This window comes from Carex rostrata, chromosome 2 (assembly GCF_964058835.1).
Source record: "Carex rostrata chromosome 2, lpCarRost1.2, whole genome shotgun sequence".
In the NCBI taxonomy this organism is placed as follows: Eukaryota; Viridiplantae; Streptophyta; class Magnoliopsida; order Poales; family Cyperaceae; genus Carex; species Carex rostrata.
Window position 1 is genome coordinate 2,368,009 of NC_135919.1, and position 22,659 is coordinate 2,390,667.

At 34.4% G+C, this 22,659-nt stretch overlaps 2 protein-coding genes across 3 annotated transcripts; one reads left to right on the forward strand and one right to left on the reverse strand.

The window, feature by feature from the left end:
• The first annotated feature begins 283 nt into the window (after positions 1 to 283).
• LOC144568602 (synaptotagmin-2-like) lies at positions 284 to 5,202 on the forward strand. Its single transcript, XM_078318980.1, has 12 exons — positions 284 to 573; positions 746 to 844; positions 957 to 1,007; positions 1,164 to 1,287; positions 1,376 to 1,494; positions 1,604 to 1,705; positions 2,071 to 2,145; positions 2,243 to 2,319; positions 2,497 to 2,743; positions 3,980 to 4,339; positions 4,613 to 4,741; positions 4,841 to 5,202. Exons 1-12 carry the CDS (start codon positions 463 to 465, stop codon positions 4,967 to 4,969), a joined length of 1,623 nt encoding a protein of 540 aa, XP_078175106.1. The 5' UTR covers positions 284 to 462; the 3' UTR covers positions 4,970 to 5,202.
• Positions 5,203 to 5,669: 467 nt separating this feature from the next.
• On the reverse strand, positions 5,670 to 21,026 carry LOC144568612 (myosin-6-like). 2 transcript variants are annotated; one of them, XM_078318988.1, is made up of 39 exons: positions 20,520 to 21,026; positions 20,177 to 20,302; positions 19,723 to 19,866; positions 19,229 to 19,374; positions 18,445 to 18,601; positions 17,825 to 17,883; positions 17,567 to 17,726; positions 17,070 to 17,219; positions 16,397 to 16,533; positions 16,035 to 16,181; positions 15,546 to 15,647; positions 15,239 to 15,296; positions 14,838 to 14,939; positions 14,714 to 14,751; positions 14,497 to 14,623; positions 13,830 to 13,994; positions 13,150 to 13,281; positions 12,680 to 12,789; positions 12,541 to 12,601; positions 11,845 to 12,022; positions 11,249 to 11,454; positions 10,902 to 11,021; positions 10,647 to 10,745; positions 9,945 to 10,157; positions 9,696 to 9,814; positions 9,484 to 9,604; positions 9,351 to 9,389; positions 9,172 to 9,267; positions 8,811 to 8,981; positions 8,304 to 8,459; positions 7,772 to 7,954; positions 7,411 to 7,536; positions 7,258 to 7,328; positions 6,928 to 7,027; positions 6,781 to 6,837; positions 6,614 to 6,670; positions 6,424 to 6,504; positions 6,220 to 6,296; positions 5,670 to 6,120 (listed from the first exon to the last, which is right to left on the reverse strand). In XM_078318988.1, the coding sequence occupies exons 1-39, from the start codon at positions 20,520 to 20,522 to the stop codon at positions 6,000 to 6,002; spliced, it is 4,515 nt and encodes a 1,504-aa protein (XP_078175114.1). In that variant the 5' UTR covers positions 20,523 to 21,026; the 3' UTR covers positions 5,670 to 5,999. The 2 variants fall into 2 exon arrangements, with proteins under 2 accessions (XP_078175114.1, XP_078175119.1); XM_078318993.1 differs by lacking the exon at positions 9,351 to 9,389 and having other exon boundaries at positions 20,520 to 21,022.
• Between the last annotated feature and the right edge of the window lie 1,633 nt (positions 21,027 to 22,659).

The window sequence follows — 22,659 nt, forward strand, 5'->3', positions numbered from 1 at the left end:
TATTATACGTTTTATTAATTAATTATTTCTTTTAATCGGCATGATGTTACTCTTCCGTGTGCGTATACTCTGAGGTACCTCAATATTTGCGTGGCCGACCTGTCCAGTAACTATTCGAAGATAGCGCGGGGGCCAGTATTATTTGTGCTTTGATATTCGTGCAGATCATATTTAAACCGTCGATATTTTCCAAAATAACACACAAAATATGAGGTATCTCAGAGGATGCGAATTCTGGTTACTCTTCCTGTATACAGGAAACAGCTCTCTCTCTCTCTGTCTAAACAGAGCACGAGATATTAATTGCTAGATCTCTCTTTCGACTCATTATCTCTTCTCTTGCAGTTTCTTTTTTACTTAACGAGTCTTTTCTCATTATGTGATTACGAGTCATTTTCTCTCTGATTTCTCTTGAAATTGTGTCGATTTTGGTGAAGAAAAGAGGGGTTTTAAGGTTTTAAGATGGGGTTCTTCAGTTCTATACTTACTTTCTTTGGATTTGGAATCGGTATTACGATTGGAATTGTTATAGGCTACTACCTCTTTATCTACTTCCAGCCAACTGATGTCAAGGTAATCTCTCTCTCTCTCTCTCACACACACACACACTCAGTTTGAACTCCAAATCAATTTGTTTTTTAGATTTGGGCAAAAATTTAGGTTTTTAGAGTTTTGAACTTTAATTTGTTATTTTTTTTAAAAATCAAGTTTCGTTGGATTAATACAAATTTGATTGTGAAATCAGGAGCCAAAAATTAGGCCACTGGTGGAGCTAGACAGCAAAACTCTGGAGCAGATGCTGCCTGAAATCCCTAATTGGGTGAAGAATCCAGATTTTGATAGGGTACTTGATTCAATTACTCTTGAAAAGTATAATTTTGTTTTGAATAATTTGTGTAAATTTGGAAAATATAACCTGATATTCTCTTATTACTGTTAAAATTTACTCTTTGAAGATTGATTGGCTAAATAAGTTCATCGAGCACATGTGGCCTTACCTTGACAAGGTAAAGTTATTTTTAAATGTTTATTCTCATTTATTGTTGAAACATGAAAAAAAATTTACTAAAGAATATTGGTTGTAAAAAATAATTTCCAAAAAATGAGCCATATGCAAATATTACATGTAACTGAGTTTATATTTTTCCTTGATAATTACTTAGGCCATATGCAAAATGGCAAAGGAAATTGCGAAGCCAATTATTGCTGAGAACACTGTCAAGTACAAAATTGATTCGGTTGAGTTTGAAACGTTGAGTTTAGGTTCCTTACCTCCAACATTCCAAGGTAATATTTTACTATTATTCAATTCAATGTTTACAAATTTTCAAATTTCTCTTTTCTGACCTTATTATCATTATTTTTATAATTTCAGGGATGAAAGTGTATATAACAGATGAGAAAGAATTAATAATGGAGCCTTCTGTTAAATGGGCTGGGAACCCTAATATTACTGTTGTTGTAAAGGCATTCGGTTTGAAAGCTACAGCTCAGGTCTTAAAGTTTTAAAATTCTATCAAATGTTACATTTATGGAATATTTCCTTATTTTAGCAAAATATGATTTTATTCCTCAAAATCTACTTGACCAATATTTCTTGTAGGTAATTGACCTCCAAGTGTTTGCCTTGCCACGAATTACATTGAAACCGCTCGTTCCTAGCTTTCCTTGTTTCGCCAAAATTATTGTTTCTCTTATGGACAAGGTACGGAAATCAATTCCAAGTCTATTTTTCTGAACTGGTACAACCATGAAAGGTAAAGCTCCCTTTTAAAGGGCTATGCAGCTAGGGGTCTCAATGACACCCTTTTATCCGTTTACCCAACCCATACCATACTCAATAAGATGGGTACGGATAAGTTTTTTTTTTTTTTTTTTCCTGTTTAGCTTGTCAGGTATGAGTAAGGGTAAACAAAATTTTCATTAACATAATGGGTAAGGGTATCCTTACCCATTATCCTATACGGTAATTATTAAAAAAATAAAATTATATAATTATATATATAGATATATATTGATATGGATATCATTAGAGAACAGTATCTAAATTTTCATTTGTTTTGTTTTTAGCCCCATGTCGATTTTGGACTGAAACTCCTGGGAGCAGATGTGATGGCAATTCCTGGTCTGTACCGAGTTGTTCAGGTGCTGTTATCTTTTGCTCTTTATATGTTCTTTTTCTTAACTATAGTTTTATATATTGTCAAAGTTGATACATGTGATGCACTGATTGATTTTGCAGGAGATTATCAAGACTCAGGTTGCAAAGATGTATCTATGGCCTAAAGTTCTAGAAGTGCCTATTATGGACCTTTCTAAGTAAATTTTCTTCAGTAGTCCATTTTTGTTTTATATTTGCAAGTTTCATATAGATTATTCTGCATGCATGTCACCTTTTCATATAGTGATGGCAATTCCCATCTCTCTCTCTCTCTCTCTCTCTCTATCTATCTATCTATCTATCTATCTATCTCGTCCCTTATTGTGTTTTGACAGAGCAATGAAGAAGCCAGTGGGGATCCTCCACGTAAAAGTGATCCAAGCATTCAAGTTAAAGAAGAAAGACTTCATGGGTAAGTCTGACCCATATGTGAAATTGAAACTAACGGAAGGTGGAATGCCGTCAAAAAAGACAAGCGTCAAGCGAAGCAACCTCAATCCGGAGTGGAATGAGGAGTTTAAACTTATTGTCAAGGACCCTGAGTCGCAGGCTGTTGAGCTCATTGTCTATGACTGGGAACAGGTAAACAATCTATTTTTAGCAATGATGTAATTCAAGTGTTAGTTTACTGGCAGCAGAAATTTTTTTGGGACCCCGAGTGCTGGGATTATGGCATAATTGGATCCGGAAAAAAAATTCGGATCCAAAATTTGGGCCCCAATATTTTTTTAGATCCATAGTGTTTTTTCTTCAGCCACTCTTTCTGTTTCAGAAAAAATTACCGGCCATAATTTCTGTTTTAATAATAAACACCAGCCACTCTTTCAGAAAAAAAAAACGAAAACACTTAGGATTCAAAAAAAAAAACCAGCTCCAAATTTTGCATCTGAAATTTTTTTACAGATCCATCTATGCCATCAAACAACCCCAGCAGTCTTTCTGTTTCCCTTTATTATTTAATAATAATTTATTTAAATAAAACAATTCTCTATTTTTTTAAAATTATTCAAAGTGTTAGTTTACTGAATTTGTAGAAATTGCTGCTACTGGAGCTTTCAGTTTTGTTATTAGGCCTCTAGTTTGCCAGATTTATTTAACCTTATGCATAATTAGATGTTTGATTTGAGCCCAATAATTTAGAATGGAAATTTGCACTTTTAGCTTTCCATTTGTTTTGTTTTCTTTTCTGAAAAATGCTTTATGGTTTGTTAAGTTCTCCGTTTTTAGTTTGCAGTCAAGTATATCATTATTTGATATATTTAGTAATAGCTAAATCATATATCATTATTTTATATTTAATATATTTAGTAATAGCTAAATCATTATTTAATATATTAAATTGTATATCATTATTTGATGGAAACTAATTGCTTCAAATGTCGAGGATTGCTGACCTCAGCAGTTCCTAGAATAGTATAGTTCCGGTGGCCTCAATATTTTCTTAACCTGTAATATTTTCATTTTGACCAAAAAATGCATGAAATACCCTTTTCCCTAAATTAACCCTCAACTCTGAAACTGAACTTGGGGTCCCAAATCTCTAATTCAATCCGAATTACTTCACTTTACCCCCGATAATTTAATTCTGTGCAGCACAGACACCTAAAACCCAATTTTTCCTGTATTTAACATGTGTCAAACATGTCACATGCCTGACATGTCTTGACATCCCCTTAGCACATTACGTACTGGACCAAAGATTTTGTATGCAACTATTTGACCCAGAACATTGTACCAGCACATTGTACCAGAACTTACAGATGCAAGCATTGTACTGGCACTTATGGATTTACTCAAAAAAAATTATCATGGTTTCAGGTCGGAAAGCATGACAAAATTGGCATGAATGTGATCCCACTAAAGGACCTGACACCGGATGAGACAAAAACCCTAACCCTAGATCTCCTTAAAAACATGGATTCTAATGATCCCCAAAACGAAAAGATGCGGGGCCAACTTGTTGTGGAGGTCGTATACCGGCCTTTCAAGGTAGGAGATACTGATGAGGATATGAGTGATGATTCAAATAATGCAAATCTTGAGAAGGCTCCGGAAGGTACACCTGCTGGTGGGGGTTTGCTTGTAGTTACAGTTCATGAAGCTCAGGATTTGGAGGGAAAACATCATACGAATCCGTTTGTGCGATTGCTTTTAAAAGGAGAGGAGAGGAAAACAAAGGTAAATAGTATCCACATTTCTTGCACATAATTTAGTAGTATCATCCAATTGTTAAGACTGGTGTAAGAAAAGGGTATATAATCCAAAATTTGTAAGATATTTTCAGTTTTTAACCAAACCCTAATTGTTGGCATTCTTTGGTGTAAGAAAAGGGTATACTGCAGTTATTCTTGATACTAAGATTTTTATCAGAATTGTTGGCATTCTTTGGTTTCAGTTATCGTGTCTGATTAATATTTTGTTTTAATTTTTTTTTTTTTTTTTTTTTTGCAGCATATTAAGAAGAATAGAGATCCTAGGTGGGATGAAGAGTTCCAGTTTATGTGTGAGGAGCCCCCAATTCACGACAAATTACATGTGGAGGTTATTAGTAGACCTTCAAGCATTGGCATCCATTCAAAGGTACCATTTTTGTTCATTTCTACTGTTAATTTGATTTTCTAACTTTAATGGAAGTGTTTCATGACTAATTTTTTTTTATATATATATTTTGGCGATTAGGAAAATCTGGGGTACTTGGATATCAACCTTGCAGATGTGGTGAGTAATAGGAGAATTAATGAGAAATACAACCTAATTGATTCAAAAAACGGTCGAATTCAGATTGAACTACTGTGGCGAACTTCATAAGAAAAAACCAGTTGACAAGCAAACAGAGAGATTGATGTGTTTTCGCAAGAGCGAAAAAATTGTTTGTTATTATCTTTTCCCTTCAAATCATGTATCTTCTCAGGGCATGGCTTGTTTGTAAATGTTCTCATAGGAGTTGCATAGAATTTGTTTTACCCTTTTGTTTTGTTAGTATCATGCTTCAAACAGGATATTTCTTGATTTGGTTTCCTAATGTTTTTACTTTTGTCAAAGTATGTTCTTTTCATTGTTTTAATTAGATGGTATGCTCTTCCACTGTATTATTATTTTTTTTCTAGCTTTTAGTGATAAATTCTATCTTATATTTAATTTACACATAAATTTTGATTAGAATAGGAGTTAAACTTTTGCTATATGACATCCTAAAACAAATTGATTAATAATAGTAATTGCGAAATGAATTTTTCATGCTTAATAAATCTTGTCAGAGTAATAATAAACCAAATTAAATATACAAACGACAAGAGTTCAATATGAACACCTTTTCAAAAATATGCATTAAATAACAAAAAAAATTCGAACCAATATTTTTGATGTCAAATATTTGGAAAACCGGGATAGGAATTTTTTTTTTCAAAACCCTTGAAGGACAGCTTCGGATATTATCTATTTTATATTTGTTTTTACTATAATAAAAAGGCATTCTTTGAGACTATTTTAATACACAAATACGTAATCATATATGTCATACATTTGCTTTTCTTTCAGCCTCCAAATGTTTTGTACAATGCTTTCGGATTTGCCCCAAAATAAATGTAAAATTCTGTATCCCTCCGTGTCCCTACAAAGTGCTGCATTTAAGCAAAATTCACATACAGCTCAAAATCCAATGAAATAATAAACAAACAACAGCAATCGACAACAGCAACAAAAACCAAGAAAAAATTAAAATAATTTACACGACCTAGACCAAGGAAATAAAAAAACAGTAGCCCAAAAATGCGAGCGAAAATTGTACTCTAATTGGTTGGAATCAAAATGTTCACAACACCTAAATGTATCCAAAATACTATACTGAGTCCTGTAGAAACTGCAATGCTGGTATCTCTAGAATTTCATTCGGTATGATAATTTGTGTGAAGAACTTGTCTTCCACAGCAGTGGAGATCTCGTCCCAAGTGAACGGTATACTGCAAAAAAAAAAAAATTAAAAAAATTAAAAAAAAATCAAAGACTATTATTTCAAGGAATGAAAATAGAAATTGTAATATTAATATATATTTTCCTACTTATCATCATCGTCAAGCAAAAAGGCATTGCCAGTATCGTCGCTTTTTTCAATTTCATCATTCATCTTGCTTAGAACCTAGAAAGATCGATGAAGATAATTGTTATTAAAGTTCAAGTATTGTGAACTTAAAAATAATTGAGATAGAAATCGACACAGAATTAGCTGGAGCAATAATTTTATGATTTGAAGCATCTCGACTTACATCTTGTGACACGCTTTGAGTGTTGTACTTGTCATCCCAGTACTGTGAACAAATCTGACGGAGCTGTTGAACGTTCAATTCCTATAGGAGTTGATATCAGATCAGATGTAAGTCATAATAATAAGCTTTATCAAACTTGCATGTGAGTGCGTGTGTGTGTGTGTGTGTGTGAGAGAGAGAGAGAGATTACAGGGCATAGATCGCTAGTTAGATCTTCATATGAGACTCTATACTTTTGAAAGATCACCTAAAATTGATAAACAATACCAGACCAAATGAAATTTAGATATTTAAAAACTTAAAATAGTTCAATCAAGCCTTGAGTGCATCAAAATTTTGAAGAAATATAAAACTTACCAAGAAGCCAACGGCTTGTCTAATGTGCTTGAGCTCATCCCATGCAGATCCAATTATCTGTTTGCATTGGTTATGCTTAGATTTAACATGCCAGAGAAAAAGAAAAAAAAAAAAAAAGGAAGAAGAAGAAGTCTAATCTACACATGCCTCTTCTTTTGCTTTACTACACAACGCCTCCAGTTCTTCTAACCCATATTTCACATACTCTCCATTACTAAAGGAGCAGCATTCCCTCCGCATTAGAAGACTTAACAAGAAAGGTCCCGAAAAAGGAAAAGTTAGCATTTTACCGCATTTGAGATATCTTTAATAACAGAGATGCGAAGAAACATAAAATAAATGCAAACGATAAGAATGACAAATATAAAATTCAAGCAATTTACTGTAAAAGCATTTATTTTTTGCACAATTTAAATAGAACTGCTATGATCAGTCGTTTCAGTTAGCAACAAAATTGACAAATAAGAATAAAGATACCTGTTGAAGAGTTGAACATTGATGAAAGAGAAAGTCTGGCCAATTAATTTCCTAGTTACTATGGTCGGTACCTGAGACCATCACATAAAAATAATTTAATACTTAAATTGGGTTACACTAAAAAAAAAAGTTTAATCAATGAAGAGTACATACCCCATTCTCTTGCAACATCTCAAGAAAGTCATTGAGGTTGTCTACTAGTGTTTTCCAATGGCTATTTAGGTTTGAATTTTTGACTGAGCGACCTCTCACTATGCTTGCTTTTGCAGTTCTCGGTGCCTTTAGTTTTTTAATTTCATCAAATACAAATTGTTAGAGCACTTATACAGCACTAATCAAACTTTGAAGAACATACTATAGAGACTCTAAAAAAGGAAATCTGAGTATAATGGTGTGTTTAACAAATTAACAGTATAAAAATGTTAAAGATAATTTGTGCATCCATAGAAAAGAATCGGTTAAAAGACGGGCTTTTTTTTAGAATTCTTAAAATGAACGTAGAATCTAAACATACCTGAATAGCGAGAGAGAGCAAGGAAGTGAGTTCCCTCCTCAAATTATCACGAACCATGCCATAAAATGTCTCGACAAATGCTTGTAATTGTTGTTTGAAAAGCATCGCTGTCTGCTTTGCTTCCACTTGGCGCACCACAATTGATCCCTCATAAGACATGCTTGCTGACGAGGCTCGAAATCCCTAAATATAATATAAACAAGTACATTATTAGCAGTGTGGGACCCACATATGTCTAGATTAACTTGCAATTTTGATATCTAATAGCACATTAATTATATCCCATTTCCTCTTACAAGAACACAATGGTCTCAAATGAAGCAAACCACTACCAGTCTATAGCAAACATGAAACTACAGATGCTTCATAGGAAAAATTAGAATGAATCTACACATATAATTATAAACACATGCACACAAATAAAAAACCAGTGCTAGCATAGGAAATACTGCTATTTTTATTGTTACTTTTCGAAATAGATGCTGATATTTTAAGGAAAAAAAAAAGTTAGGTAATAGTTGCAATGATATACTTGTGCCATCCTTCCAAAGAAAGAGGTTGAAGGGGGTAACTTGTTACGCGGCGTTGAACCAGTGCCAGTCGACATTTTAAGGCTCTTTTGTAGTAAAATTGCCAGAGTAGATGAATTAGCCAACCAAAATGCAAGATCGTCATTATTATCTGGGCTCTGTGACAAATATAAAAATAAAAATGAGAAAATATGTCAGCTCGACTTCCCTGTGGTGCAACTAAAATGTAACATTAATGCATGCTTATACATGAGAAAGGCCATTATTTATGCCCCTTGCACGAGTTAACCAATAAATATTTACCTAATAAGGCATCAATGGATCAAAGGTTACATCAGTTATTGAATAAGAAAGGCATATTCGCTCAGAATGACAAAACAGTATATTGTTCAGAGAAAGGAAAAATAAAGACAGACATTTTTAATTTAAAAAAATATATATATATAATTTTCAGTTGAATAAAGTTTCTTATGAATTCTAGAAAAGAACAAAAAGATGAAGTGGCATACCTCAAAAGCAGAACCAATCATTTGTATCACCCGGTCAAATACACCTGTTTTATCTGCTTCAAAGGATTTCCAACGAAGAAAGCACTTGTATATAGTTACAGCAGCAATTGGCTTTCCAGGAACAACTCCAACTCTGTGCACCACACAGTTTATAAGTGCTTCAAGACTCTCCTGTAAGGGAACAAAAATACCTAGCATTAGTGGTCACCAATGAATAATTAACAAAAAAAAGGTAAGAGTAAATTACACAATGTTCCATAAACATCACATTAGGGACCAATATGAGAAAAGAATGATACATTAAGGACCATTTATGTAAGTTAGTAAAAAATATATATATAAAACTTTGTATGGTCATTACAGGCTGTCTTTCAAGATAGGAAGCATGCTTCTTCAAAGGAGTGCCTTGCTTCAAAGGTGATGTGCCTTGTTTCATCGGTGATCCACTTTGGTGTTCCTGTAAAATAATCTCACCGATTTCAATAATAAGTAAATAAATACAAGAAATAAATGAAATATAGGTAAATTTATTCGTAAGACCTCATTAGATGGCTGGCCGTTACTCACTGTGCTCAAACTCTGCATCATTTAGAAAATTAAATAAAAAATCGCTCATACTATTTAAATTTAGTTTATCAAATTATGAAACTAGAGACTGGAAAGGAAATTGTACTTGTTTCAAAGGCGGCAAGTGTGGAGTCCCGTTTTGTGAAGTTTGTCTAGAAGGAGAAGGCAGAGCTTGTTTCCTTAGAAGCTGGTTTTCAGCTTCCATTTGAGATAGTTTTTCTTGAAGGCTGCACATGAACAGGTCGAATTTTATAAATCAGAAAGATTTTCACTATTCATAAACTATAACATTAATGACCTAAAACTATAATAACCAACCTTAGTACTGAATTTTTCAATGCAACTATAGTTGATTCTGCTTCTTTGGCTTCCTTCACGGATTCTTCATACTTCTTCTCAGTTTCTTGCACTTTCACTTCAAGAGAAGTTACAACCGTCTAAAAAAATCATCATAAAAATAACTTAAGATTTAGCTAATGAAAACTTGAGAACAGTTTCAGATAAAATACATAAGACAACAGTAATGCTTTTCATGGGTTAAAGACCATAATTTGAGGGATAGAGTACCTTAAGATTATCATTTTCGGCAGTAAGTTTATCAACAAGAGCAGTATCAACAACTGGCACCTCCTTAACTAAAACCTCTTTCTCAGATGCAACTTTAGTGACCTCCTTCTCTTTAGCCAACAATTCTTTAGTCTCTTTAACGTGTCGTTCCATCTCTTGGTAAGCTAGTTTCAGCTTCGCAATCTCTTGTGATTTTGCTTCCTCTGCATCAGACTGAAATAAACAAAATTTGTGCATCAGTTAATTTCAATTTCATAATTGAACTCCAACTAAGAAGGAGAGAAAATAAAATCAGAAAATAATGATCTCCAAGCAACGGAAAGGAATATATGTAAATAATCCCTATTAGTTCCTCTATATGAAAGTTGTAACCAACAAGTGTCATAGTTATGACTAACAAAACTAACCTCCAGAGTAACACAATTGCTAAAACAAAGATTTAAAAGAATGAACAAATTGACTAAATAGCCCAGGAATATTTCAAAATAACTCCTCCTTGATCAGCTTACACAAGCTGGAAATCTAAATAGTCTCAAGGGAAGGAATAAATGGATATATAAAGTATCCACATCTAATAAATTATACCCCTCCATCAATATCTCTATTGTGTTAGTTGTAAAAATGAGAAATTTTAGGTGTAAAGTAAGCACAAGGAAACAATCAGTTGCATTTTGTAAATAACACACACAACAAATGGCATACCCGTGTTCGTCTCTCCAACTGCAACCTCAAGGTCAAGTCCTCGACTTGCTTCTCAAGTTTGTTTTTGGCAGCTTGTAGCGCACCAGTTTCTTTTGCAGCCTGAGGTAAATAAGTTTTAATTAGTATCCTATGGAAATAGCAAATTGCTTTCCATATGTAAGACTTGCTCATCAGTAGTACTGTTACATTAGACACGCCAAGCACATTACCGAAGAATAAAAGGAACAATGGAATAATATAAGTATTGCATCTTACCATTTTGAGTTTCTTAAGCTCCTTTTTAGCAACTCTAACACGCCAAGCACATTGAGTTGAAATAGCTGCTTTCTTTAGCTGCATGTAATCGGACCTTGCCAAATGGGTTCTGGACCAGCTCTGGAACAGAAAAATACCAGAAAATATATATGATAGATATTATGATGTACTAATTAAAACAAACACCAATCTTACCGAAAAAGAAAGCTATACTCTTAAAATACCATATGGTATCCAAGTGTACCTAGTATACAAGATTTCTACCGTTTGGGATTAAAGCATTTCAATGTTTAATTTCATTTCATGGAGGTCCATTTAGTTATCAGTGATATTCAAACACATAATACCTGAATAACTACTGCTGCTTTTGTTTGGCGCCTGAAAAGGAACTCCTTTCGAGCAGCCATGCCACGTAGAGCTGCCTGAATGGTAATAGATGCAGAAAGCAAATCTTTGAAAGCCTTGATTGCATGATACCGACGAGTATATGTTTGTATTGTTAAGGCAGCTTCCTCCTTGCGCAGGTTCTCATAGAGTCTCCTTGCATTTGTTCCTTAAATTTAAAACCAAGTATACTAGTTACTTCATCAAGCAAATGAAATAGGTGTTTTTTAAACTGTATTTTCATATGTCTAGTCTTGTTGTTACTTGCTGATTTATGTACAGGTGCATAACCAATCACTCACACCATGGGGCAATCCTTGGATTCAATTTGCAATGGAATAATGTCATACTTACATAATAGACCCCCCAATGTGAAAAGTCTTGCGATGAGATCCTTAGTTTAGGCCCAACAAAATTAACGCATATGGGGAGGTGATTTAGTTTAGACCAGTTTAGGCCAGCCTAACTTTAGACTTACGCCTAATTAGGCCAGTGTATTTAATGCTCTTTTGGTGGAATAACTGAGGCCTAAACCCCTTATTCCATGGTTTATGCTTACCTCTGCATATGGCTTGGAGGAGAACAGCTGAAGAACGAACCAAAATGAGTTTTTTGCGAGCCTGGTGGGTCCGGACCTTCCTCTGAATCTTACTAGCGGATCGTCCCAGTACCTCGTTTCTCAAGGCATCAAGCTCTGCCATCTGGCCAGCCCGTAGAAACACCTTGGTCAAGCCTATCTGCAAAGAGATCACACAGCAATGGCAATCATAGGTCAGAGAAACCTCCTGTTCTTTAACTACGCATGCTCCATGGAAAGTTAACATGTCAGAATTCAAAACTCTTTAACCTAAAACTTGTCTAAGAATCATTTGGTCATTTAGCAAAGCACTAAAAACAAATATTTCACGTAGAAGTTTGAGGTAGCTGAAATTCGGAGATTTTATGAGCTAGGAAATCAAGAATCAACTTCTAATTGATTGGTTATGGAAAATTGGCACTTAAAAAGAAAAATAGTGGAGACAGAGACAGAGAAGGCAAGGAAGAGATTGAAAATTAATGCACCATTCTCATCTAGTGGATCATCCTATTACGAAAGTGAAAATCCCCATAACATAGTAATACTTTGATAGGAGAATTTTATGTTTTACTTTTACAGTTTTCTAGACGCATTTGAAGATTTTCACTTTCGTAATAGGATGTACAGTACAATTAGTCCAATCTTACCTACCAGAAATAAATAACTCTATTTCATTACCTGGGAGCCCTTAAGTTGTACTTTCTCAAGCAGCTTCTTTGTCCCGGTAATTTCATCATAACTGCAATAACATACAGGAGTTTCAAAAAGGTACTGATAAGGAACTAATTCGTTGTTAATTTGTAAAAAAAAAATTTACCTTCCACCTAATACTTCAGGAGCTAAAACACCAAAACGGTCTATAAATTCATCAAAGGTACGCCTGGTCGGAAAACCAGCACAACTAATCCTAATAGCCTCCAATACACCCTGTTTAAGAAGAATAGCACCCATATTAAAATATTACCAGTTGCGTGCAAGTATTATCACGTTGCAATCGAGTATTGAATGGTAATTGATCTGGATGAGTTATTGAGTAAAGGTGTGGACTAAATTTTTTTTCAAATCAAGATTACATAATGAACATTTTAACTTTTAACAGTAAGTACTGGCATGCAGAAGATATGCTGACACGCAAATTGGTTATAATGTAAGAATAAGGTCTATTTCGGATATTTAACATTGTGTTCCGGCAAAAAAAAAAAAATCCTTGAACACCTTTTACTATTGCAATGGTACTATAACACAACGAAGAAAAAAAGAAAGGATGTAAAAAAGAAAAGTGCTTACACCACATCTGAGTTGCTGGATGACATTTTTACCCTCAAAAATGGCTGGCTTAAGAAGATTGTTCGGCTTGATACAACGAATATAATGTGGCTCAGTAGCACTCAAAGTCTCTAATAAGCTTTGCAGTTGTTGCTGTTTAAGTTAAAAAAAAAAAACATATAAACAATCAGACTTTTCAATTACAAGAATTCATGCACAAGAGAGTTGTTCAGCAGTTAACAAAAACAAAAGACTCAATTAATAACATCTTTTGTATAGATTGAACACTTTTTGAGTGTGATTTTTCTTTTGACCCTTCAACTTACCTTGTTTTACTATCCTTTTTTTTTTTTTTTTTTTTTAAGGTCAGTGGCTGAGCGCTCACTGACAATTTTCATTAAAAAAACAAAAATTCTGACATCCTACATAATTACATAACTACAACCAGTTTTAACCTCCCTAGATATTGTACTGCACTGAATTTAGATGCATTATATGCATGCGTAACCCCTCAGCCTTACTTCTCCTAAATCCCCCCCCCCCCCCCCCCCCCCTAGATGTAGTGGTACCAGTTACTGATATCAAGGCTGGTATCGTGAATTATTGTTTTTACCATCCTACTGAGTCTGCTACTATTATGAACCCAAATAAATATAACAATACCATGATGTACCATAGTCCTTCATGAAGTATAGTTCTACCTTGAATCTGGTACCAATAGATGAAAATTTGGAGGGTTTGGATGTGTCTTCGGGTGGAAAAAGACTAGCAATGAAACTACAGTCAGAGGCACCTAATAAGGCTTGATGTTCCGGAACAATAAAATCTTTGTTCTTATCCAAAAATAGATCCGTCTGATATTGCACCTAAAAAATCAAGAACGAAATTTGATAAGTACAGAATTTTTGTTCATACCCAATAACCCTAGTATGTGACAGAAAACAACAAATTAACTGCGAGTTGACACTTGCTCAGTTCTTGAGCAGAATTCTACTCACCAAGTAATAGAACAATGACTTGAAATACTGTACCTGTCTTTTTTTTTAGAAACTTGACAGTAGCTACTAAATACTGTACCTGTCATGACTAGGTCTAACACAGTGCCAAGTGTGGGGTACCACCAAAACTCAATATCACTTTGTTTACTGTTCTTTCTGTTCCCTTATGAGTTTACAGGGCTCAATTGAGAATTTGGGCAAGGACCAATGCTCAATTAAAGCTTAACAAGAACCCCCTCAACCCCCAGATCGAAAAAAATTAAAGAAACAAAGAAAATAAAAATGTAAAAAGTGAAAGACGCCAATTCAGTATCTTTGTTGACGTGCTGTTTATAATTACAAATGGCATATGAAATATCTGATTACTTACATCACCGGCATAATGATGTATGGTAAAGTCAAATCGAGACAGCTTCGGCTTTGAGAAACGTGGGTTCTTTGTGAAATTTTGATACAGTTTCTCAGCAAAAGTTTCATGATTTGCTCTTGGCAACATGCTACAAAATAAGCACAGAAAAATAAAATCAAACTTTGGATGCAGTATAAATTAATCAGGAAACTTAAAAAGGAAATACTACAACACATACCAGGTTTCATCCAGGAGAGCAATGATTCCGCCTGGTTTCTGCATAGCATTTAATTATGAAGTTGTCATTTCAAATAATCAAACTTATTATGTACATGCTATTTGATAAAGCACCAAGAGTATACCTTCTCTATGAGATCAAGAATATCTTGGTTATCAATAAACTCAATATAGCTCCAATCAATTTCTTCTTTTGTATATTCTTCTTGTTCCATCTTGAAGACGTGCTGTTTCATTAGATTATAGAAAATTTAAGTTTATATTTTTTTCTTGCATTAATAATAGAACGATAACAAGGCATCTGTGATGATAGCGTGAAGAAATATAGAATCATGAAAAATTACAATTAAACCGATATTTAACATTTTCTTAAAAAAAATATAAGCTACCTAGGTTAAATACCCCTATCATTTTCCAAAATTCCAGGAAAATATGAGGTGCTTTGCAGAACACTCTTCACGATCCAGCCTATTCAATTGTACATAAATAAAAAATGACTCGTATGACCTAAATTTTCCATTCTGACCTGGTTAAAGTGCTGCTGAAGCTTTTCATTTGTTAAGTTGATACAAAATTGCTCAAAGCTGCACCAACAAAAGCATATTAGAAGATTCAAAATCAGAACAAGGTCATAAAACAACTGTGCTACAAGCAAAAACTGTCAGTGCTCCTACACTAGATTTTTTTTCACGGTAGGCTTCACTTTTTTATTTATTATTTTTTTTTTAAATTTAGGCATGGGGATGAGGGTTCAATGGGTGATGGAACAAGCCCTAGAAGTGAGACATGACACAACAATGACAAATGCTACAAAAGGCGTACCAGCTAAGCACCTGTTTGTCTTGAAACTTTCAAAGCCATATATGTCCAAAACTCCAATCAGAAACTTTGAGTTGGGATCTTGACCTAATGAGGCGTTTATCTTATTCACAAGCCTGGTAATCAAAAGAAAAATAAAAAAAAGATTGAATCAATTACAAAATTACAAAAAAGTTTATATTACTCTTTTTTATAACAGTTTTAAAATAAATAAGATTGTATACCCTGGCTATATTAGAAGATACATTTGCACCATGTTTAAATGATAAACATCTCACAAAAAGTACCAATATCCATTCTCTTCCAATTTCTTTGAAAAATATGCTCAAATAAGCCCCTTATGACCCAATTTATAAGAGAGAGGGGAATCTTACTGTCTTCTTGTTTTATAGTAGCATGCAATATGCAAGTTTTATGATTTTTAAGAAATTATATATGACTTTGCCCCTTTGAATAGCATCACTGACAAATAAATAATTGTGATAAATAAAGTAAACACTAACCAATCAAACAAGCGTGAGTAGACAGTTTTCGCTAGTCCATCTCTGCTTAAAACTGCAGCTCTTGGATCTAGATTTTTTGTGATCTTTTCACCACGGGTAACAATAACACGCTTACATAAGGAGATCTCAAGTTCCTTCACATCACACCTATATAAATAAACAAATAAAAAAGTTAGATAACAAATATCAAAATACCAAGTGCCGTACAGATTTGGGTGTAAGACAAGCAGCAGAATGGGTCTTAAGTATTTAGTGCACCAGACTTGACCTTGGATTATGAAATCAGGGTAATGAAATACTATGCGCAGAAATCAAGATATTGAAAATTATAAAATTACTGTTATGAATTAGAACATGCTTACATGAAAAGTTCAGCTGCTGTGTTGAGATGAAACCGGGATTTCTCATCTCTTGGAACAGAGGAATCGTTTTCTTCCCCCTCAGAGAATTTCACATTGCCTAAATGAAGAATTGCAGCCACCGCACGAAATATTGCATCCTAGATAAAAATAAATTTTGTTAACTCAAAAACATAGCAGACACTAGCGAACTTGGCATTTCAACAAGTACATGTCAATACACAACCTTACCATGCACAGAATCAATCAAAATGATACCAGGACAAAAAGCATCCAATAAGCCTAACTGTTATCCATATTTTTCCTCAAAAGATGGAAAAATTCATGCAGTATTTCAGCATAAAAATGTTTCCTTTAATTGTACAAGATTTCAACATTCAGCAAAGTACAACAAAATATATATGCAAATATAATTGGAGTTCTATATAAGGACACACTTTTTCAATGAAAAAAAATGCTCAACTCTTGTGCGCAAATGGAGATGTCATTTCATTGTTTCTGAAGTAAAGGAGGCAATATTAGAAAGAAAAAATGAGCTGTGATTAAATACTACTTGCTTGAGATTGTCGCTCAAGTTGCCATCTTCTCTAACTATTGAGGATATCTAACTTTTTAATGTTGCGCTTGTAAAACTATTGGGCTAAAATAGTGAATACCAAAGTATAAGTTCAGATACCTGTTCTTCATTGTTGATTCCAACAATATCCATAGCACGTCTGGTCTCAAGATATTCCTTCGCGTCATCTAATGCATCAAGATCGATGCAGTTTGACTGATTCAGGTAATGATATGTTCTTGCATCCCCCAATTTGAACCTCTCTTTGTCCTGTATTAATAATTATTCATTACAGAAAACTTCCATGTGTATCCCTTAACTTATTACCATATATCATTATAAATAAAAATGTTAAACATAAACAGGATACAACCATAAAACAAGAAAAATACCAGACATATCCAACAATTGACCTATAAACTCGCTATACCGCATAAAAGAACAAGGAAAACATCACATCCTACCCATCGAGTAATTAATCCTTTCTTAACTTGTTATTTAATTGTACAAATATTTTATCTTCTCTATAGAAGCATAAGAAGAAAAGACATTTACTTTGACAAACAAATATTTAATCAAAAGACCTAAATCAGCAAAATGAGACGACAAAACTATACCTCAGGGGGGGCAGCACACAGCATGTAGAAGCAGTGGTAATTTCTCTCAGGGTCAGAAATCTGACATACACGGGATCTTTCTAGAAGATAAGTTCTTACAGCAGCTCCAGAAATTCTCCCACTATCATCAAATTGAATCTCGACAAATTTGCCAAAACGACTGGTACATTATGAAAGAATAAGTCAACTAGAAGAAAACATATAATATAAAACAACACAATGAGGAAAATGGAGATGAGCTAGGAAAAGAGATTTTACCTTGAGTTGTTATTTCTGACAGTTTTTGCATTACCAAATGCTTCCAGAACAGGGTTTGACTGTAACAAGACGTAGTTCTCGAGTTAGACAGTCAAAAGGACAAAATAGATACTTTACAAAAATATTCATAAACTAAACTGTCCTGAACACCCTTAGTTTTAGATTTGATTTGTGCTTACTTGGCACTTCTAATTTTTTGCCTTAGACCCTCCCCAGATCTTATCCAAAATCAAGTTTTTTTTTTTTTTTTTTTGTTAATCGAAGGCCTTCTTTAGAGAGGCGAGACCAATATTATAAGATGTCAAATTCCCCCCTATTTTACACCCAAATGCTCCATAGTGACACCCTTTATCTCCCTAGTGAAAATTTTCTAAAATTCCCAGTAGCATGTGGGAAAATGGCGGTGTCACTGATCAACTGAGCCGAAAACCTTGTTACAAAATAAAGTATTGATTTGTGCTTAGTTGGGTTCTTATATTGAGTAGATACAGATACATGTTTACCTTGCTTCTAGCAAGAAAACAATGCTTTGTTAACAAACAACTAATCTTCGAATAAATTCAGAAAAAAAGAAAGAAGGGCAATAGTAAATGTAGTGAAGCTTGAGGTCAAGGAATGACCTCAAGAACTTTCTGTTCTACAGTCCTTCCTTCAGCTCCTACACGGCCTCCCATATAAGCAAGATATTGCATGAGCCTCTTTGTGCTCTCTGTCTTGCCAGCCCCACTCTCTCCACTTACTAGAATTGCCTGGCTCTTCTCATCCCGGATCATAAGCCTGAATGCAATTTGCAGCCATTAACATTCACTTGTTCATTTAAAACATTTAATTTTTTTACCATCATATGAAACCCTTAAAAAAGAAGACCATGACAGTACATGGTTTCATAGGTAGTAACAAATTCAAAGTTTGGGAATAGTTCAGCAAGGTTCAAAATTCATCTAAGGCATAATATGTAAAATTTGTCGAAATAGTTAGCTATTAATTATTGCAAATACATTAAGTATCATATAAGGATCGATAGAAATCATCACAATGGATCTGGAAGTAATGACGTAAAATATAATAACTTAAATGGCTATTTTTTATAACCTCTTGAAACTGACCCTGGTGTGCAATTTGTACCAGAAAAAACTTTTACTTTATTCCAGTACCATATAACACAGATTTAGTAACTAAACCACACTCGAATTTCTTGGTGAAAAACCAAAACTAGAAAAAAAAAAAAAAAACTGTTGTCACTCCTATCCTCATTCAAACTCTTAACTGACCATTAACAATAGTCCATGCTTCAGATTCACCTTATTATACTAAATTTATCTTTGCTGTTTCTATTTTGTGAAAATAGGATTTCTGACCTGGAAAACAATGGAGATTATAACACCTAGAGTAAAAGATTAGAACCTGTAGGCAGCATCGGCAACAGCAAAAGGATGGGGGCTTAAGTCACCAAAGCCGGCACCTTTGTATTGTTGCATCATATGGTTTTCATACAGATGTGGCATCCGCCTAAATGGGTTCACCGCTATAAGTATATTCCCTGTGTAAGTCTGTCGATCCGATCACCATACACACATCATCAATGCAATAAGGGGAAAAGAAATAGTATAAAGAATAAAGATGACAACATGAACGCAAAAACAAAGCAAAATGATGGTGCAATTTCATCACTTCACCATATAGTGGAACAATTTTCTATGTACATTAGTGCTTGTTTACTCCGTCTTTTATTTTGTTTTCTTCCTTTCTTTTCATAATGACTTATTTATGTTGCTTTAACATTCAGATTTTATTTCTTCTTAATTTTCTTTGTGTTCTCATCCCACAGAAGACCATTTCCGAAATCCCTTTTCCAACTCGTGGAAATCATCTAAGAAAAAAGCAAGCATGCAACTTACATAGATTTGGTTGGTTTGATATCTGGATCTAAGGTTTTGAAGAACACCAGGCTCATGCAAGTATGGTAGCCTTGTCATGTCCTCCACCCCACATGTCGGGGCTTCTGGATCTTTGGCATAGATATTTGATGATTTTTCTGTTACCTGAGTATACCAATAAAAATTAGTACATATATTTCATTCATGTATATAACCCAAATTTCTGATGTGGTCCCAGTAAAACCATCCGAGCATCAAATATGCAATTGCCCCTTAATCAAACTCAGTAAGCTTCAATTTTGCAATTTAGCCTCAGTTAACTACAATTTCCCTTAAGTCCACAGTTACAACTCTAATTCCATAAAAGTACCCTAATTTGTGATTGACTGTAAAATAACCTGTTCAGATATTTAACCAGCACGCTGGTATATGCCGGATAACAACAAGGAAAAGAATACTGAATAAATGAACTAACCGTCTTGCCAGAAGAAGTGTTGATAGTGATATCATCTCCATTAATCTCAACCACCTCCCCATCAATCCAAGCCTCAACAGGGTCCTCAACCCACACCTGAGACCCTATCATGTATGCTTGACTTCCCTGTAAAAAAAAGCAAACAACCCACAAAAAAGATTAAAGTTTGCATTACAAACCTTTTGTACATTTGCAAGTTTGCATTAAATGAAGTTGCATAGTTCTGTCAGTTTCCATTGAATGCAGAGTGTTTGAACAATAAAAAAAGTATGTGACCCTTCCCTGAATGCAATGTGACCTCAAATTTGAAGCAATTGGTTTTGAAACACGAAGATAAGCTTACCATTTTTAAGTTTAGGGAGGAGGAAGCGGTCAAATCAGAAGTCAATAATCTAAATTCGCTTTCGTCCAATAGGAAATCGTTGAATTATGTACTCTATATCGCACGAAATCACTTGAATTTCAAAAACCAAGCTCTGGATCACAGAGCCCAACGAAATGCTTCAATCTTTCTCACCCCTCCGACCTTAACTCCATTGAGCTTCCGAGAAAGAAGAAGAAGATCGACAATTCAAATCAGATCAATTAGGCAATCTCCATTGTTGACCTAAAATCCGAATGGAGATCACGATCGGACTTCTTTTTTTTTTAAAACAAAAAAAGGAAAGAAAGAAAAATCAAATTATGATTTCCCCCCTTTTCCAGCTTGTTCTAAAGATAGAAAAGAAAAGACAGAGAGGTAGAGAGAAAGAGAAAAGGAAATGAATGAATGAGCCGCAAAGCCTACTTCTCCGAGATCTTTCTTCCTCTCTCTTATTTCCCCTGTCCGTTTTCTAATCTATAAAATGATGAACATGAACTCAGAGACTGAAACGGAGATGTCTTTTAGAGAATGGGATTCACTCCAATGTGCTCTGGACCAAGTTAACTCCTATACCAGTTCAAAACCGTCAAATTTACAAAATGATTCGTGTATATACAATAAGAGTAGGTTCTCACGAATCTTGAAGAAAATCGGACGGATCAACTGGCAATACACCGAATTTTTTCCAAACCCATTGTACGGCCCCTATTCAGTCCTTTAGGGAATCGGAAGTGGTCCATCCTTTTGAACCAAGTTCGGTCCGATGCCAGTTAAAACCGTCCGATTTAAGATGAGATTCACGTAGATTACAATCAGATTAAGTTTACACGAAACTTGAGGTAGATTGACGGTTCCTACCGTGCAATACACCGAATTTGGTCCGAACCCATCGGACCGCCCCCTATTAAGTATTTTAGATCTCCAAAATAAATGGTTGATTTTCTTTGGAAATATCTGTGTTTAATTAGATGTGACTGGGGTTTCTGGGCTCTGCAATTCTGCTTCTGCACATAGTGATAAGGTACCCGAATTATATCTGAATTATACCCGTTTAATTCTTTTTTGGGGTGATGCCGAACCGAACACCGAATTATTTGGTTGACCGAACTTTGACCGAATTAAACCCGAATAATTTCCGAATTTTATGAACTTTTCCCGAATTTTACAAATTATTCACGAATTTTTCCTGAATTTTTCCAAGAACAATTATTTTTTTGGTTTTTTATTTTTTTGCTCTCTTGCAGGACTGAGATTTCTGGTCCGGATAATTCCAAATCATTCCCGAATTATACCCGAATTATACCCGAATTATACCCGAATCACGAATTTTTGATCTCACCGAACCGAACCCGAACAATTCATTTGTCACTATGCTTAGATATCTTTTTCTATCGCTACAGACTACAGTGAAATTACACAGGTAGGCGACACAGAATGTGGCGAGGGAGGGTGGCAAGTGGCAACCGGCGATAGGAAACGACTCGGTCAATAAATTAAAGGACAAACCTTTTGTCTACGATTCAATTATGCAAATTAGTCCAGGATATTATTTAAATCGGCTATTGTTTATCCTCAAATTGTCTGCCTTATAGAAACCAGAGTTCCTTTTTTTAAAAAAGAAGAAGAAGGTTTTCAACCTATATTTATTCAAAGGGAGAGGGGGGTTTCCGATGGGCATCGGACCAAATTCGGTTCGATGGGGGGTTTAAACCGTCAGATCTGCTTTAGGATTCGCACCCGCAATTTCGCGTCTGCTTTAAAATCCGTAGACACGAATCCTAAAGCAGATCTGACGGTTTAAACCCCCCATCGAACCGGATTTGGTCCGATGCCCATCGGACACCCCCCTCTCCCTTATTCAAATACTTTTTTGTATTAGCAGAAGAGATACAGTGGCATGTAATACCTTGAATTTGGATATGAACTTTTTTATAAATTTTAACGTGAGCGAAAATTTTGAAATTTGATTAAATTCAAAATACCTTGAATATTCTAATATTCTTTAAAGCTTAAGAAAAAAATCATTTTTTTTATCTCTTTTGTTGATCTAACATTTCAATAATATGTTATCGATCTTTGTAACATCTTGAAAAAGGGATTAATTTGTTTACGCCATTAC

Excerpts from the sequence above, each read along its gene's own strand:
- LOC144568602 (XM_078318980.1), top strand. The coding sequence starts at position 463 with ATGGGGTTCTTCAGTTCTATACTTACTTTCTTTGGATTTGGAATCGGT. Across the intron at positions 574-745 it reads TCCAGCCAACTGATGTCAAG|GAGCCAAAAATTAGGCCACT; the intron begins GTAATCTCTCTC and ends TTGTGAAATCAG. Across the intron at positions 2,744-3,979 it reads TTGTCTATGACTGGGAACAG|GTCGGAAAGCATGACAAAAT; the intron begins GTAAACAATCTA and ends TCATGGTTTCAG.
- LOC144568612 (XM_078318988.1), bottom strand. Across the intron at positions 7,329-7,410 it reads AGATGTTGCAAGAGAATGGG|GTACCGACCATAGTAACTAG; the intron begins GTATGTACTCTT and ends TGATGGTCTCAG. Across the intron at positions 6,671-6,780 it reads GACAAGCCGTTGGCTTCTTG|GTGATCTTTCAAAAGTATAG; the intron begins GTAAGTTTTATA and ends TATCAATTTTAG.